The sequence below is a fragment of the Rattus norvegicus genome, chromosome 14 (genome assembly GCF_021556685.1).
Source record: "Rattus norvegicus strain SHRSP/BbbUtx chromosome 14, alternate assembly SHRSP_T2T, whole genome shotgun sequence".
NCBI lineage: Eukaryota > Metazoa > Chordata > Mammalia > Rodentia > Muridae > Rattus > Rattus norvegicus.
This window is the reverse complement of record NC_141547.1, coordinates 10747314-10760872: the sequence shown is the minus strand read 5'-3', so window position 1 is coordinate 10760872 and position 13559 is coordinate 10747314. Positions and strand designations below refer to the sequence as shown.

The 13559-nt window shown below is 42.2% G+C and overlaps 1 protein-coding gene across 4 annotated transcripts in view; it reads left to right on the top strand.

The window, feature by feature from the left end:
- The window catches only part of Cfap299 (cilia and flagella associated protein 299), a 474580-nt gene extending 462432 nt beyond the window's left edge, over window positions 1–12148 (top strand). For all 4 annotated transcript variants that reach the window (NM_001432873.1, XM_087584349.1, XM_087584347.1 and 1 more), the window contains one exon: window positions 11913–12148. In NM_001432873.1, the coding sequence (NP_001419802.1) occupies window positions 11913–12008 (96 nt within the window). In that variant the 3' untranslated portion in view covers window positions 12009–12148. The remainder of the gene's footprint in view (window positions 1–11912) is intronic.
- Window positions 12149–13559: the final 1411 nt, after the last annotated feature.

The window sequence follows — 13559 nt, the reverse complement described above, 5'->3', positions numbered from 1 at the left end:
GCCAAGGAGACAGCTTGGACAGTAAAACACTGGTCCTGAAAGCATGAAGACCTGAGTTCAAATCCCTGACACCTACAGAAGTAGCCAGGCACAGCGGTGCAAGTCTATAATTCTAACACTTGGGATGATCTCCCTGGCCGGCCATTCTAGCCAGTTCTGCGATCCTGGCTCAGTGAGAGACCCTGGCTCCAAACAATAAGGTGGAGAACAAATGAGAAAGGCACTTGATGCCATCCTCTCATCTCTCCTCACGTGTACCCACATCACAGATTCATACACACATGAACATGGGCACCATACTCAACACAGGTGTACAAAGTATTCAGCAAGTATCCCCTAAAGAAATGAATGAGTGAATGGTTCTTTTTTCAAAAAAAAAATGATGATGTGGTAATAAAGACTTTGGTGAATTATGCCACTGGTGCTGGGTGTAGCAATGACAGTGGAAACTAGTGTAGCCACCAACCCCGTGAGCCAAAAATAACTTTAAGAATCCTCATCAGAGGGAAGGTCTGGAGAATTCTTTATTTTTGTCTATGCTTCCAGATTTTTTTTCCTGAAATCAGAGAAATATATAATTTAAGTTGTTCTCCGTGAGAACATTAAATTAGAATGTAGTTGTGACTTCTAAACCCACTCCCATAGCTCAAGTACATATCTAAGATGACACTATTCACAGTAGAGGCTAGCAATGGACTTAAATCAGTAATCAGGAGACGACAAAAGGGAGAGAAGGATGGAAAAAACCTCAACCTTTGCCATTCAGTTAATTCTGAGTGTTCTTAGTTTTAATGCTTTGTTTTAGATTTTGTTTGGTGAGAAACAGGTATGTGAAGACAGAGTGTGAGTTAAAAGGAAGACAGACTTAAGTCACAAAGTCTGCGCTATGAGCTAGCACCTTGATAATTCAGAGGAAGAAGGGAGAAAAAAACCTTTGACCTTGGGCTGGAGCTAGTGGGAGGGCTAGCGAGAGGCATGAGGAAATGATAGGTTATGGTGAGCAAGGAGATGATCTTAGCCCTGGGACAAGGCTAAGAATTGAACTTGCAGAGCAGGAGAGAGAAGACGGAAACGGGAAATGAAAGTGTTCATTGCGTCCTTTGGGCCCGGCACAGTGTGAATTGAGCCCTGTGAGATCATGATGAGGCTCCCAGCGCAGAGGACCCATGGGGACCCTGCTCTGCTCTTGATAGCAAATGGAGAAATATGCCAAGGCCAGTACAGAAATCACAGGATGAAAGTCCTGCCATAGGGTGGTTAGAGGATGTAGAACAGAGCAGCCTGCGAGGAAAACCCCGCAGGTCAGGCAGTCACCAGTACACACAGAGAGCCAAGAGGATCTGAGAAGGGATTCCGTTCCAGGCATCTGCGGGCTGATGCTTTCCAACTAGCCTCCATCTTGAGGGCAACAGTGCATCTTAGAGAATGTGTATTTACCTAAGCAAGTTTTCAGAAACTCTCACTTCGGCCAGTCCTCTGCAAAGAATCGTGCGCATGCGCCAGAGCAGAAGTTGGCTACAGCTGCTCACCGAGCGACAGGCAACAAAACGACCAGAGCAAGCATCGCATGCAAGAACTCCGAGGCACGTGGGTTCCGTTCAGTGCTGAGCACTGAGCACCGTGACATGGCCGCCCTTCAGGGACCTTTGCAAGTCGAGCGATTTGGAAGGCTCATGAGATACATCCTGTGTGTTGATTTAGCAGGAGGCAGGTCTCGTCAAATTGCGCATGAGGGCCCTACACCCCTTTGAAGACGGGTCACAACTGTATTCATAGCAAGAAGCCACCACTCTCCACACTAATGTCTTACTAGCTGCTGCCTCACTTACTGTGCGTGATAAAGGAACCACGTTCATTCCTGTGTGACATAGTTCAAGTCAGCATTCTGGGCTTTAAATGTTTTAATTCACAGTTTAATTTCTAAAATTACACAAAAGGACGGTTAAAGGTGCTATCCTTGTTCCAAGAGTCCTCACAGGAATAATCCTCTTGACGCTTCTGGGTGATAAATCACCACGGTTTTCCTTATTCGTTTGGGCCACTCTAGGAAAGGGGGAAAGTATTCCGGATGGCACCTGTTCATGCTGTTCTTGCCGCCTCGAGAGCCTCTGTATGAAGATTCTCTGCCTTGAGGATCACATGAAACAAAACCTGCAAATCAGAGGTGGAAACTGCCAAGCAGGACCGTAGTCGGGCTGTTTTTCTTTTGTGTTGCCGGTGCTAGCCGTACTGCGCATGTGCAACAGTGGCGTTGCTAGTGCAGTGAATCCTTGCGGATATTAAATACTTGCTAAAGCAATAAGGAACAGGCCCAGAAGAAGCCTCAGAACCTTTAGAGGCTGACTTCAGAATTCCTTAGAATCTCAATCGTGAATGAGATTAGCAACCATCTTATTAGTTTTAGATAATTGTCTATATGTTATATATTATATATAAATTATTAAATTATATTTTAGCATAAATGCTGAATATGTGCCCAACCCTACTTTTATTTCTGTGAACAACAGGATGCCAGGTAAACAAGATTTTGAGTTACGTAAATGTGTCAAACGAAACCACCTGCTCTCAGTTTTGCTTTTTTGTTTTTTGTTTTTTTTTTAATTTAATTTGGATGACAATTTCAGCACCATTAATGCCTTTCTCCCCGGCCCCAGAATCCACCACCCAAGTGCTTCTTGCTATTAGTAGGAAAGGTGTTAATTGCCTCCTCCACTCTGCCTCAGCCTCTGAAATCATTGACTCTGATTTCCTTGGCACCCAGACCTAAACATCCCAGCCCTTAATGGGCTTGAAACTGCTGCTCCCTAGGTGGAAGCCTGTGGCATTCCTACACCCTTTAGGCAGATGGTTCTAGTTTAATATCTTGGAGCTTGATGCCCTGGGGAAAGTCCTCGGTTTGACAATCTGTCTTTTTACAAGAGCCAGGTGCGTTTCCTCCCCATCACTGCAAACAAGAACCAAAAGAGAGAGGGGCTAAACAGCCCAAGATTAAATGGCCCCACAGCTCCTTCAGTCTTCAAGAATGTCTCCTCAAACTCCAGGGCAAAGCTGGCTGGCCCGGGCCAGGAGGGCAAAGGACATTCACTGAATCGACAGCTCCCGTCTTGGGGTCTTTGGCTTCTCCTCAAGAGGCTGCCTGTGAACGTTGCTTTCTAACTATGGCACAGTCACAGTTATTAAGAAAAGCTAAGGTGTTGCCAACTTTCTGGGTTTGCTGCCTAAATTACTGAATATTTGGTTGATTATAGCCCTAAAACACTTACACACTAAGTAGCTTTTAAACATTTTCTCCCTTGGGCAATCACCTGGAATATCTGAACTGAATGCCTACCACATATAAATTAAGTATTTACTCAACTACTACTAAAATCAATGGCCTTAAGGAATCCATTAAACATTGCATAATAGATCTTGGCCTTTATGAATTAAAACTCCTAAAACTTAAGTGCCATGTCCTCCTCTTGACCGGGAAAACTGATTTTAATTTTATATGCAGTATTTATGGAACAAGCCCTAGAGATAAGCACAAAAGTTGCTAAGTGTCCAAGGCATGAACTCATATACGAAGTATATAACCCAAGAAAGGCAAACTGGAGAAAAGAAAAAATCAAATCTATTATACTGAATTATGTATAGCTCTCAGTTTTGGTAATAATAATAATAATAATAATGATAACTTTGTACAATCTAAGTTGGAATATCATCAATGATATTCAATGTCCATGTCCTAATAAAAAGTAAGAAAAATTTCCAGCTACCTTTCTCATTACAAAAGTAGCCCAATCACATGATGGCCGAGGATGCTAGATCCAATTGGACCCAGGAAATCGGGAGGCAGAGATCCAGGATCAAGAGCTTTTTGTTCACTTTTCCCCAAAATACATTATCAAGTGCTGGGAACAGGACGAAGAGGGGAGAGTTATTTTCCACCATGTGGAAAACTTGGTAAGCACAGACAACATTGTAAACATTTCTTCCATGATCATTCTAAGATCTGATTTCCTCTCCTTTTCTAAAATAACTTTTATTGCGATTGCTTTTTGATGTTTTCATGTATAAAGGTCATGCATTCAGACTCCTGACCCTCTCTAATCCCCCCCCCACACACTAATCCGCCGGTCTCCCTATACCCCTCACTCCCATGCGCACGACCAGTTCACTGTTGTAATCATTTTGTTTTTGTTGAGATTGAGTTTGACTTGCGTCATCTCTGTGACCATAGGTTTAGCACTATCCAATGGAGCCTCCTGGGATCCGCAGTGAATGAATAACTCTTGGAGGACCCTGCTGTTTAAGGTCCCTGTCCACCATGTCCTGGTAGCTCTCCAAGCTCGGTACAAAATGGAGGATTCCCTTTCCCCAGCAGGGCTTCCTACTCCTTGCTTGGCATTATGTGGAAGATGTCTCTGACCTTATCTGGAGTATGATAGTTTCCTGCAAACACCCTCTCCCTGTCATCCATATGATAATTAGGTATTGTGCTCCCCTCCATATGATAGGACCATGCTGCCTAATACAAATAAAGCACACTTGTGCGTACCCATTAGATGATGCTCAACCATTAGGTGATGCACTGCCTACTGTCCCTGTCCTACACATTCTCCTCAACTCCCTAGAGCAAAATAGAGCTGTCTCGCTGAAGAAGCTTGAGGAAATCATTCTGTCCTACTCACAGCCAATGACCCCCACGGAGAAAGGCACAGTTGGACCAGACCCACCTTCTCCTGGACCAGGCAGCCTAGTTAGGGTAAAGGGATCTAAAGTCAGGCAACACAGTCAAAGATAGACCCTGATTCTGCCAGTAGGAGTACCACATAAAGGCCCTCCCATGCGTGCTCTCTGTTTGCTGATTCAGTCTCTGTGAGCCCTATGGGCCCAGGTTAATTGAATCTGTGGGTTTTCTTGTGGTGCCGTTAACCCTCTCTGTCTCCTTCAATCCTTTTCCCTCTGCCTCGAGCTCCTCCTGATATTTGACTATGGGTCTCTACATCTTTCCATCAGTTGCTGGGTAGAGACTCTCAGATGACAGTTATGCTAGACTTCTGTCTGCATGTATAACAGAATATCATTAATAGAGTCAGGGGTAGGCCCATAAATTCTCTCCACCCCATCTGCAGAGATCCCCGAGGCTTAGAGCCAGTGATGCAGATGACTTGTTTAGTGCTAATCATCCAACCATTGTTTATGCTTCATACCTGCAACAGAAATGCTTCTCTGTTCACCACCATGCACTGCTTCTCTGATTAAGGCCACAAGTACCATTAATCTATAGGCAAATACATAAATAGTTAGCAGGCAGCTCAAATTCATGACAATCTAGTTCAACAACAGTAGTGAGTTCACCCCTAGGGCCTGAGACCTCGTCAGCCATAAGTTTAGGACTAAATGTATAGTATTATGAATTCACTTTTGTAGAAAGGCTCTAAAACCCAATCGGAGAGTGGTAAATCAGCCCATAACAACCACGTCACCACTGTAGCAGTGGACACCATTTGCCTAGCATGTCACTATTATAGATTATCATAGTCACACCTGGGTAGAGCCACTGATGTCTTTTCTCCCCGGTTGCCCATATTTCCCTGTGGCACTGTTATAGTAAGCCAATAGGAAGGAAACTTGCAGCACAGTTCAAGTTTGACTTCTCTACCCCTTGCAAGCCTGATATGACATGTCTTCAGCAACAGGATCTCATCAGTTCTGGTGGACAATGACTAAAGCTTGCATTGTCCGCTTCTCATTAGCAGGGATTTATCTAGGACTGCTAGTTTTGCTTAATAACCCATGTCTTTTGTGAGCATCATTATCCAGTCTGGCAGGATACCTCTCCCCCTCCTCCTTTCTCCTTCTTCTCCTCTCTCCTCCTCCTCCTCCTCCTCCTCCTCCCTTTCCTCCTCATCCTCTTCCTCATCCTTCTCCTCTTCCTCCTCCTCCTCCTCTTCTTCCTCCTCCTCCTTTTCCTCCTCATCCTCTTCCTCATCCTTCTCCTCTTCCTCCTCTTCCTCCTCCTCCTCCCCCTTCTTTTCCTCCTCATCCTCTTCCTCCTCATCCTCCTCGTCCTCCTCCTTCCTCCTCCTCCCCCCTCCTCCTCCTCCCCCACTCAGCTTACAAAATAATAACTTCAAATATGGTTCTTTATTGTGCACTCAGTGGTTGATGGACATCTAAGCTGCCTCCATTCCTTAGCTATTCTGACAGCAATCAATGAATATGGATTAGCAAGAATCTCTGTATAGAATACAAATTCCTTTGGGCATATGCCCAAGAGTGGTGCCCAGTTTCCCTTCCCACCAGAAAAATAGGAAATCCCCTTACTTCTCCATGTTGCCATGTGGTTTCTTGATAACCTCCATTCTGACTAGACAGACAGAATCTCAGTGTAGTCTTCATTTGCATTTTCCTGATTGCTAATGATACTGAGCATTTTAAAAGTGTTTGTTGGCTCCTTTTTAATTGTGTTCTTTTCTTGATATTTAGGTTTTCTAAGCTCATTTTATATTCTAGATGTTAATCTTCTCTTCAAGGTACAGCTTGCAAAATATTTTCACCTGTCAATGGGCTATCTCATTACTCCAGTGACAGTTTCCTTTGTTGTATTCAGAAGCTTTTTAAATAGATCTAATTTGTCAACCTTTGGTCCAATACCTGATTTCTAATAAAAATAAAATATCAGTGAGTGAGGTATGGAATCATTGTACCTGTAAAACCCATCCCCCTTTAAGGAATTATTTAATTTTTTAACTGAAAAAAAAGTTTCATACAATGTATTCCTATGATGCCTTCTCACTCCACAATGCTTCCCAGATCCCCCCACCCACCCTTCACCCACTCAGCCACACGCCCTTCTCTCTCTCTCTCTCTCTCTCTCTCTCTCTCTCTCTCTCTCTCTCTCTATTAAGAAAAGAAAAGAAATATGGGCAAAAAAAGAAAAACATTTTTAGAAGAAAAAATCATAGGAAACACATTGTGCTTTCTCTTGGGCTTGTGAGATTTCAATGTGTTAGTTTTTTATTTTATCTTATTATATTTTGTTATTATCCCTTCGAAGCTTGTTTACTTTGAATGAGAGTCAGAAAGGGTGAAAATCCAGATAATAGGGGAGATGAGGAGGAACTGTGAGGAGTAGAGGGAAGCATATTAATCAAGCATATATATGAGAAAAAAGAAAGAAAAGACTTATACTAGGGATAAGAATTTTTTTCAAAATTCCTCACAGTTTTCTGCAATAGGACCCTCTCCTCCTGTTATCATAATAATTTCATGAAAAAGCTACTTGATCATCAGACAAATCTGGCAACATCTTTTGCCCACAATGTCTTACTCAGCCAGGGGAACGCTACTCAACAATCAAATGCAGCTGCTCTACGAACTGCAAGCCAGGCAAAGTCTTACTTCTTGTTGTTGTTGTTGTTGTTGTTTATTGTTGTTGTTGTTTGTTGTTGCTGCTGCTGTTGTTGTTTGAGACAAGGTCTTACTACCTAGACCAAGCTGGCACTTGGTGGTGGTGGTGGTGGTGGTGGTGGTGTTTGAGACAAGGTCTCACTACTTAGACAAAGCTGGCCCCTTGAACACCCAGTGATCCACCTGTCTGTGCCCTTCCAAGTGCTTACAAAACCAGTTTTCAGAGCCATGTAATGTTGAATAAGATTAAATTCTTCCCAGAAATTTGTATGAGGAACCTCAAGTTGTACTTTTAAAAGTTTGTTTTGTTGTCTCAATGGTAGTAAACCAAGACCATGGAGAGATAAATCAATCTCTCTCTCTCTCTCTCTCTCTCTCTCTCTCTCTCTCTCTCTCTCTCTGCTTGAAGTCCCCACAATATCTTTAGGTTAGTTAAACATATTTTGGGGTTCTTTAAGTGAAAATACAGATCAATTACCAGAAAGAGCTCTGAGGTTTGGCCTCCAGAGAGGAGAGAGAGAGAGAGAGAGAGAGAGAGCACACAAAAGCTAAACATAGTTTAAGAGCATTGGTTTCAAATGTGGCCCTTCAAGTATAAACTTCCTTGAAAAAATAATGATGGTTTTTCATTGCTGTTGTACAAATTAATAAAGGGCCTTTGAAAGTAATGGAACTTATTGAGAACTTTAGCGACAAAGGAATTAGAGAGAGCCAGATCTCCTTTGTAAATGTCCTGCTTCGCTTTATGATAGTAGAAGCTGGACTTAATCCTGGTGGCGAGAGATTTACATTTACCTTCATCTACTTTAGAGGCAGAAGGGTTTCAAGGCCTGCCTAGGCTACAGAGCAAGATCAAGGACAGTCTAGGGAACTAAGATAGACTCTGTCTCAGATATGGATACAGACAGATATAGATATTGATAGAGATAGAGATAGAGATTTTTAAAGGTTTACAGGAAAGACCTAGGACTGTAGCTCACCTTACAGGACCAAAGCAAAAGATTCAATCCCTAGAACCCTAAGGAAAAAAGAACGAAGGAGAAACAGAAGGAAGGAAGGAAGGAAGGAAGGAAGGAAGGAAGGAAGGAAGGAGAGAGAGGGGGACAGAGGGAGGGAGGGAGGGAAAGAAAGAAGGAAGGAAGAAGGAAGGAAGGAAGAGAAAGAAAGAAAGAAAGAAAGAAAGAAAGAAAGAAAGAAAGAAGCTATTAGATTTCTAGGGGTTACTGACTGTTTAAGAAAGGAAAAGCGTGTTCTTCCATGTTCAGAAAACAGAGGATCACACTATCATCAGCATTGTTGCAGGTAAAGTGCACAAGAGTTCTGTTCATTCAGCCCCGTGGCAGTGAATTCCCACTGCACTGGCTCCACACTAGCCATCACATACCAGCCTTTCCTTAGCCGTAACAACTCCTGGAAATCATGCCTTAGTCTATCCTTGAGATGTCCGCACTGTCTCGCCCATGTCAGCTCAGCTATGAAGTGCCGATGCAGAAGGCAGTGGGTACTGTTTCATTCCACAAGTGTCTGGAACTGTTCTCCCTCGGGGAAGAGATTCTGGGGTGGGGGGACTCAAAGACAAGACCGCAGGTAATGGCTAAGAAGTCTGGAATGAAAAGACTCTATGAATAGTATATCTGGTTCAAAAACACAATGAAAATAAGTTTTACTCAACTGAATAATTTGATATCCTGACACATAATTTTAAATACCAGGAGTGTTAAGTAAAGAAATTTGATAAGTCTACACCGAGGCCCTAACATTCATGCGTGTTAAACAACAGATCGAATTATAACTGATACCATGGTGCTTTTATCGCCTAATATTATTGGGCAAGTACCAGAAGAGATATGTTAAATATAGGAAGACCCATGGGTGGGGGTGGGGTATTGCTAGACTTGCAATCAGTGTTTTCCTTGTGGATCAAAAGAGATAAAGCACTGACTGTGGTGATAAAGCTGTGGATGTCCCCCATGATTTACCCATGTGACATCACACTGTACAGCTTTGCCAACAAGAGTAGGGTGGGGCGGGTGAGCACCTCCTCTGATTGGACGAGCCCCCTGCTAGGAGTCCACAGACAGATGTAATTGTTTTGACCAGCATTTTTCAAAATAAAAGACTAAATCTTTGTGTGGCTTTTTCTCAGAGTGCTCAAGGAAAATTTTAAAAATAGTTTCAGTATAAAAAGTTATCCTGGAGACTTTGTTTATTTTTTCACTCTACGTAAGATCCAATTGTGAAATGGCAATAATAATAATAATAATAATAATAATAACAATAACAATAGTAATAATAATAAATACAGTATTGTCAGAAGGTATTTTTGAATTTGATAAAGATCAGTGTGCCAGAGAAATACTGAGCCAACTATTTAAGCAAAAATTTTAAATAATAAACTATTTTTAAAACAAGTTAAAATGGTTGTAAAGAGCCTTATCTAGTTATAAATGAAGAATCTATTTTATTTTAATTTTATTGTTTTATTCTAAATAACCCAGGATATTACAAGTTCTACACAAAGCAGAACAACAACAACAACAACAACAATCCGTCAAGACAGAGTGTCTTTTCTATCTCACCTGGTTACATGGGTTTTTAAAAATTCCTGTGATATATCAGGCAGAGTTAAAGTCTAGGGAGACCAGGACAACTGGCTCATCGAGACTGGGCAAGCTACACTAGAAAGAGGAAATATTTTGTGTTTGTACAAAAAGATAAAGGAGTCCCCATACCATCACCATCAGCACGAGAAACACAGAAGTGGCTAAAAATCACATCCCAGCACTGTCCTAGATCAAAGACAAGCATGTGCAAACTCACCAGGCCATACATAGACTTACCATCCTTCCCAGGGAGAAAGACCAGACTCTAAATCTTAAAACAGGCAAGCAGAGGAACAATGAAAACTCTGGATTCCATATTGTCCCTCATCTAACACAGAAGAGAACTCCCTCCATTACAGCATTTACAGAGATACCAAAGATAAGTCAACCATAAAGAATATACACTGTTGTCGGCAGTGGAGGAGAGTTGAGCAGTTGTCAAACTTTCAAAGACAAAGACAAACCCACAAAAGTAGTTAAAAGTATAAGATCAGTATAGAAAGAAACAGGCTATCAGGTAAATTAGCCTTTCACTGCTCCTGGAGATTCACCTCTGGGAGCCAGGAAAGATAGGCTATACCACTCTCTAGAGGCACAGGCTGGCCAACCATTAGAAGAACCTACTGGATATTAGTAATGTCTGCAATGTTTACAAGATGGTTTTCTGGAAAGGGTGTAGCCATAACTCTCAGACAGATGCAAAGCAAATGTTCCAAAAGTTGTACTTCATCTGTAGATTCTAGAGGAAGCCAGAATGATACATTAAGAAAATTCAAAGAGCAGAAATACTCATACAGGAAACTAGGAAAACTGACATTAAATAGATGCAATTATTTCCCTCGACATTATACGACCTGTGCCCCACACAACACTCCAAAGTCTGCAATTCTGGACATAGGAATATATTTTGCATTAACAGCAGTTAATGCAGTCTGAAAACTGTAACCAACATAAGATCAGAGAATAGCAGAAATATTGTGTGTTCATTGCTTTGTTTCTTACAAGGACTTTACAATTCTCCCAACTCTTACTAATACAGCATAGGCTCAAAATATCCTTTTACAAACAATGCAAGAAATTCAGTGTCACCAGGGAAAAATCAATATAAAACTTGGCTGCATACCAGATCTATATTCTTTTTCACTTCTATACACAACAGAATAAAAATGACCTAGTTACATTTGCACTTTTTGTGTATTAAATATACTAAAGACACAGTGAATATCATGCAAATTATTTTAGAAAAAAAACTTCTTCCCTTGAGATTCAGCTTCATCGAAACTCTTCATTTCTCCCTCAGTAACAAGATTAGCAAGTAACTATTTCCATGGTTTCCCCAGAGCCAATCGTCATGCCCAACAAGCCTGAGCAAAGGAAAAACGACCAGATACTTCTCACAGATTCACTTTAGAGAGGAAAAATAATCCGGTTCAGTTCCCTTTAAAGCTGGTGAGAAAGAAGCTTTTTGTGAAAACCACCATGGGCAGGTATTTCCAGGGTCTAAATCAACTTCAAACCCTAGGCGTCTTTATACACTAGAGAGACAAAGTAGGATTGTGTTTGAATTAGGAGTCTAAACTAACATCTGTTTGTGGGGCCCTTTATGAAGATTTCTGAGGAGTTAGTAAGTCCTGGGTTTAGTAGACGAGCGGGAGCCTGGGACATACTTTGATCACTGGTACTTCAATAATGTCCCAGCCCAACTGAGGCAGCAAACTGCTGACAGAAATCATCAACCCTCAAGACTCCTGAAAAAAAAAAAAAAGGAATTGGGAGGGGAGGGAATGTGTAATGGTCTCTATGGAAACAGCCTTTCCGATCCTGTTTTCTTTAATATCAAAGAAAAAGAAAAGCCGTTTAGTGCCAGTTATGTACATAGACCCGACTAAGAACGTGATTTGTGTATTTTAGGCCCATCCAGGTGACAACTCGACCCGGATCCCTATCCAGACAGACCTCTACACACATGCTGTTCTCTTTGACCACGTTTCCCGAAGGAAGACTTAAACACTGCACAGTAAATGGCTTCCTTATTGTTTGCTACATTTAAATGAATTCCTTGGTCAGAAGCAAAGTGGAATCATAAATGAGCTGTATAGCTAGAAGGCACATTAGAATAATAAAAGTTAACAAAGACAGAAAACTAATCTGGACTGCTCTCTTTTCTTCTTGTATTTGTTTTACTGATAACCTCTTGTTCTGATTTGGGTTTTCCTTTTTATTCTTCCCCCCTCTCCCTCTCCGCCTCCCCCAGAACATAGACTGGCTGCAAAAGTCCATGGAGGGGAATCTTGCTGCCACTTCAAAGATGCGCTAATTGGTGACATATTTTGTAGCTCAGATGTTCCAAAACAAAAATGTTCCAGGTCCCACTATTGCCAAACCTAGTGTGCCACGCATGATGCCATGTGGCCATGCCGGCAATGATGCTCCTCCCACCTCAGAATGCTGCATATTGATAAGGGGCCTCAATGGAAGAGCAGAGTAGAGAACCTCACAAGGTTTTCAGTCGTGCCAACTGAGTAAATGAAACCAGACACATCCCGTCAACTGTAGAACCACAAGGCGAATAGTGGTGGGACGTTTCTATGTGCCTGCTCGACCTGAGTCCCATGGCAATGGGGAGGCCCGAGTTGATGAGAGCTAAGGGCAACTGGATGACTTGAGGGAATGAAGACTCTATAAGAAAAACTAACGTGTTTTTCTAGTGTGCCCTCCCGATGACCTCTGTGCAGAAGAGACTACTGAGAAGTCACTTCTTATTGGAGTTAATATTTGGTCCTTATTCCCATTCAATTATTTTCACCTTCTAATCAATGCCATAGCAAGGCAATTCATTGGAATCAAGGCAGGTAGGAACTTGACTCCCGTGGAAGTGAGGAGAGCCCAAAGAAGAGACCTAGAGCTCAAGTGGGGCAGGAGTGTTGTAAGGCATGAAACTCACAGAGCCGAAGCAAGCAGGTGGACTGGATCTGTTACGGTTAATTATAATTGTCAAGTTGAGAAAGTTTCAGGTCCAGGAAACAAACCTCCAGGAATATATATGTTGGTGTGTCCAGAGAGGTTTGTCTGATGTGGAAGGACCCAGGCTGGGTATGGATTATAGGTGGTGCCATTCTGAGGGGGGCTGATACCCCACCACACACACACACACACACACACACACACACACACACACACACACACACACACACACACAAGTTGAAAAAGAGAGACCTGCTGGACTCTGATTCCTGACTGCAAATACAATGTGACCCGACCAGCTGCAAGGTACAGGGACGACTCCACTGTGATCAAACCCAAACTGTGAGCTGTGGTAAACCCTCTTGAGCTCCTTTTGTCTCTAATTTAATCAGAACAATAAGTAACTAGCACTGGTATTAAGTTGGAATTGGATGTGCCCGCGCAATCTCGATCCTCAGTGTATACGCTATACACAGCATGTACAATGCACAGTGTGTGCCTATGTGTGCATATGAGTGTGTCCGCTTACACAACTTTTGAGCAAAATAAGCAGGGATCTCCATGAAACAATGATTCAGGCATGAGGAAGAGAAA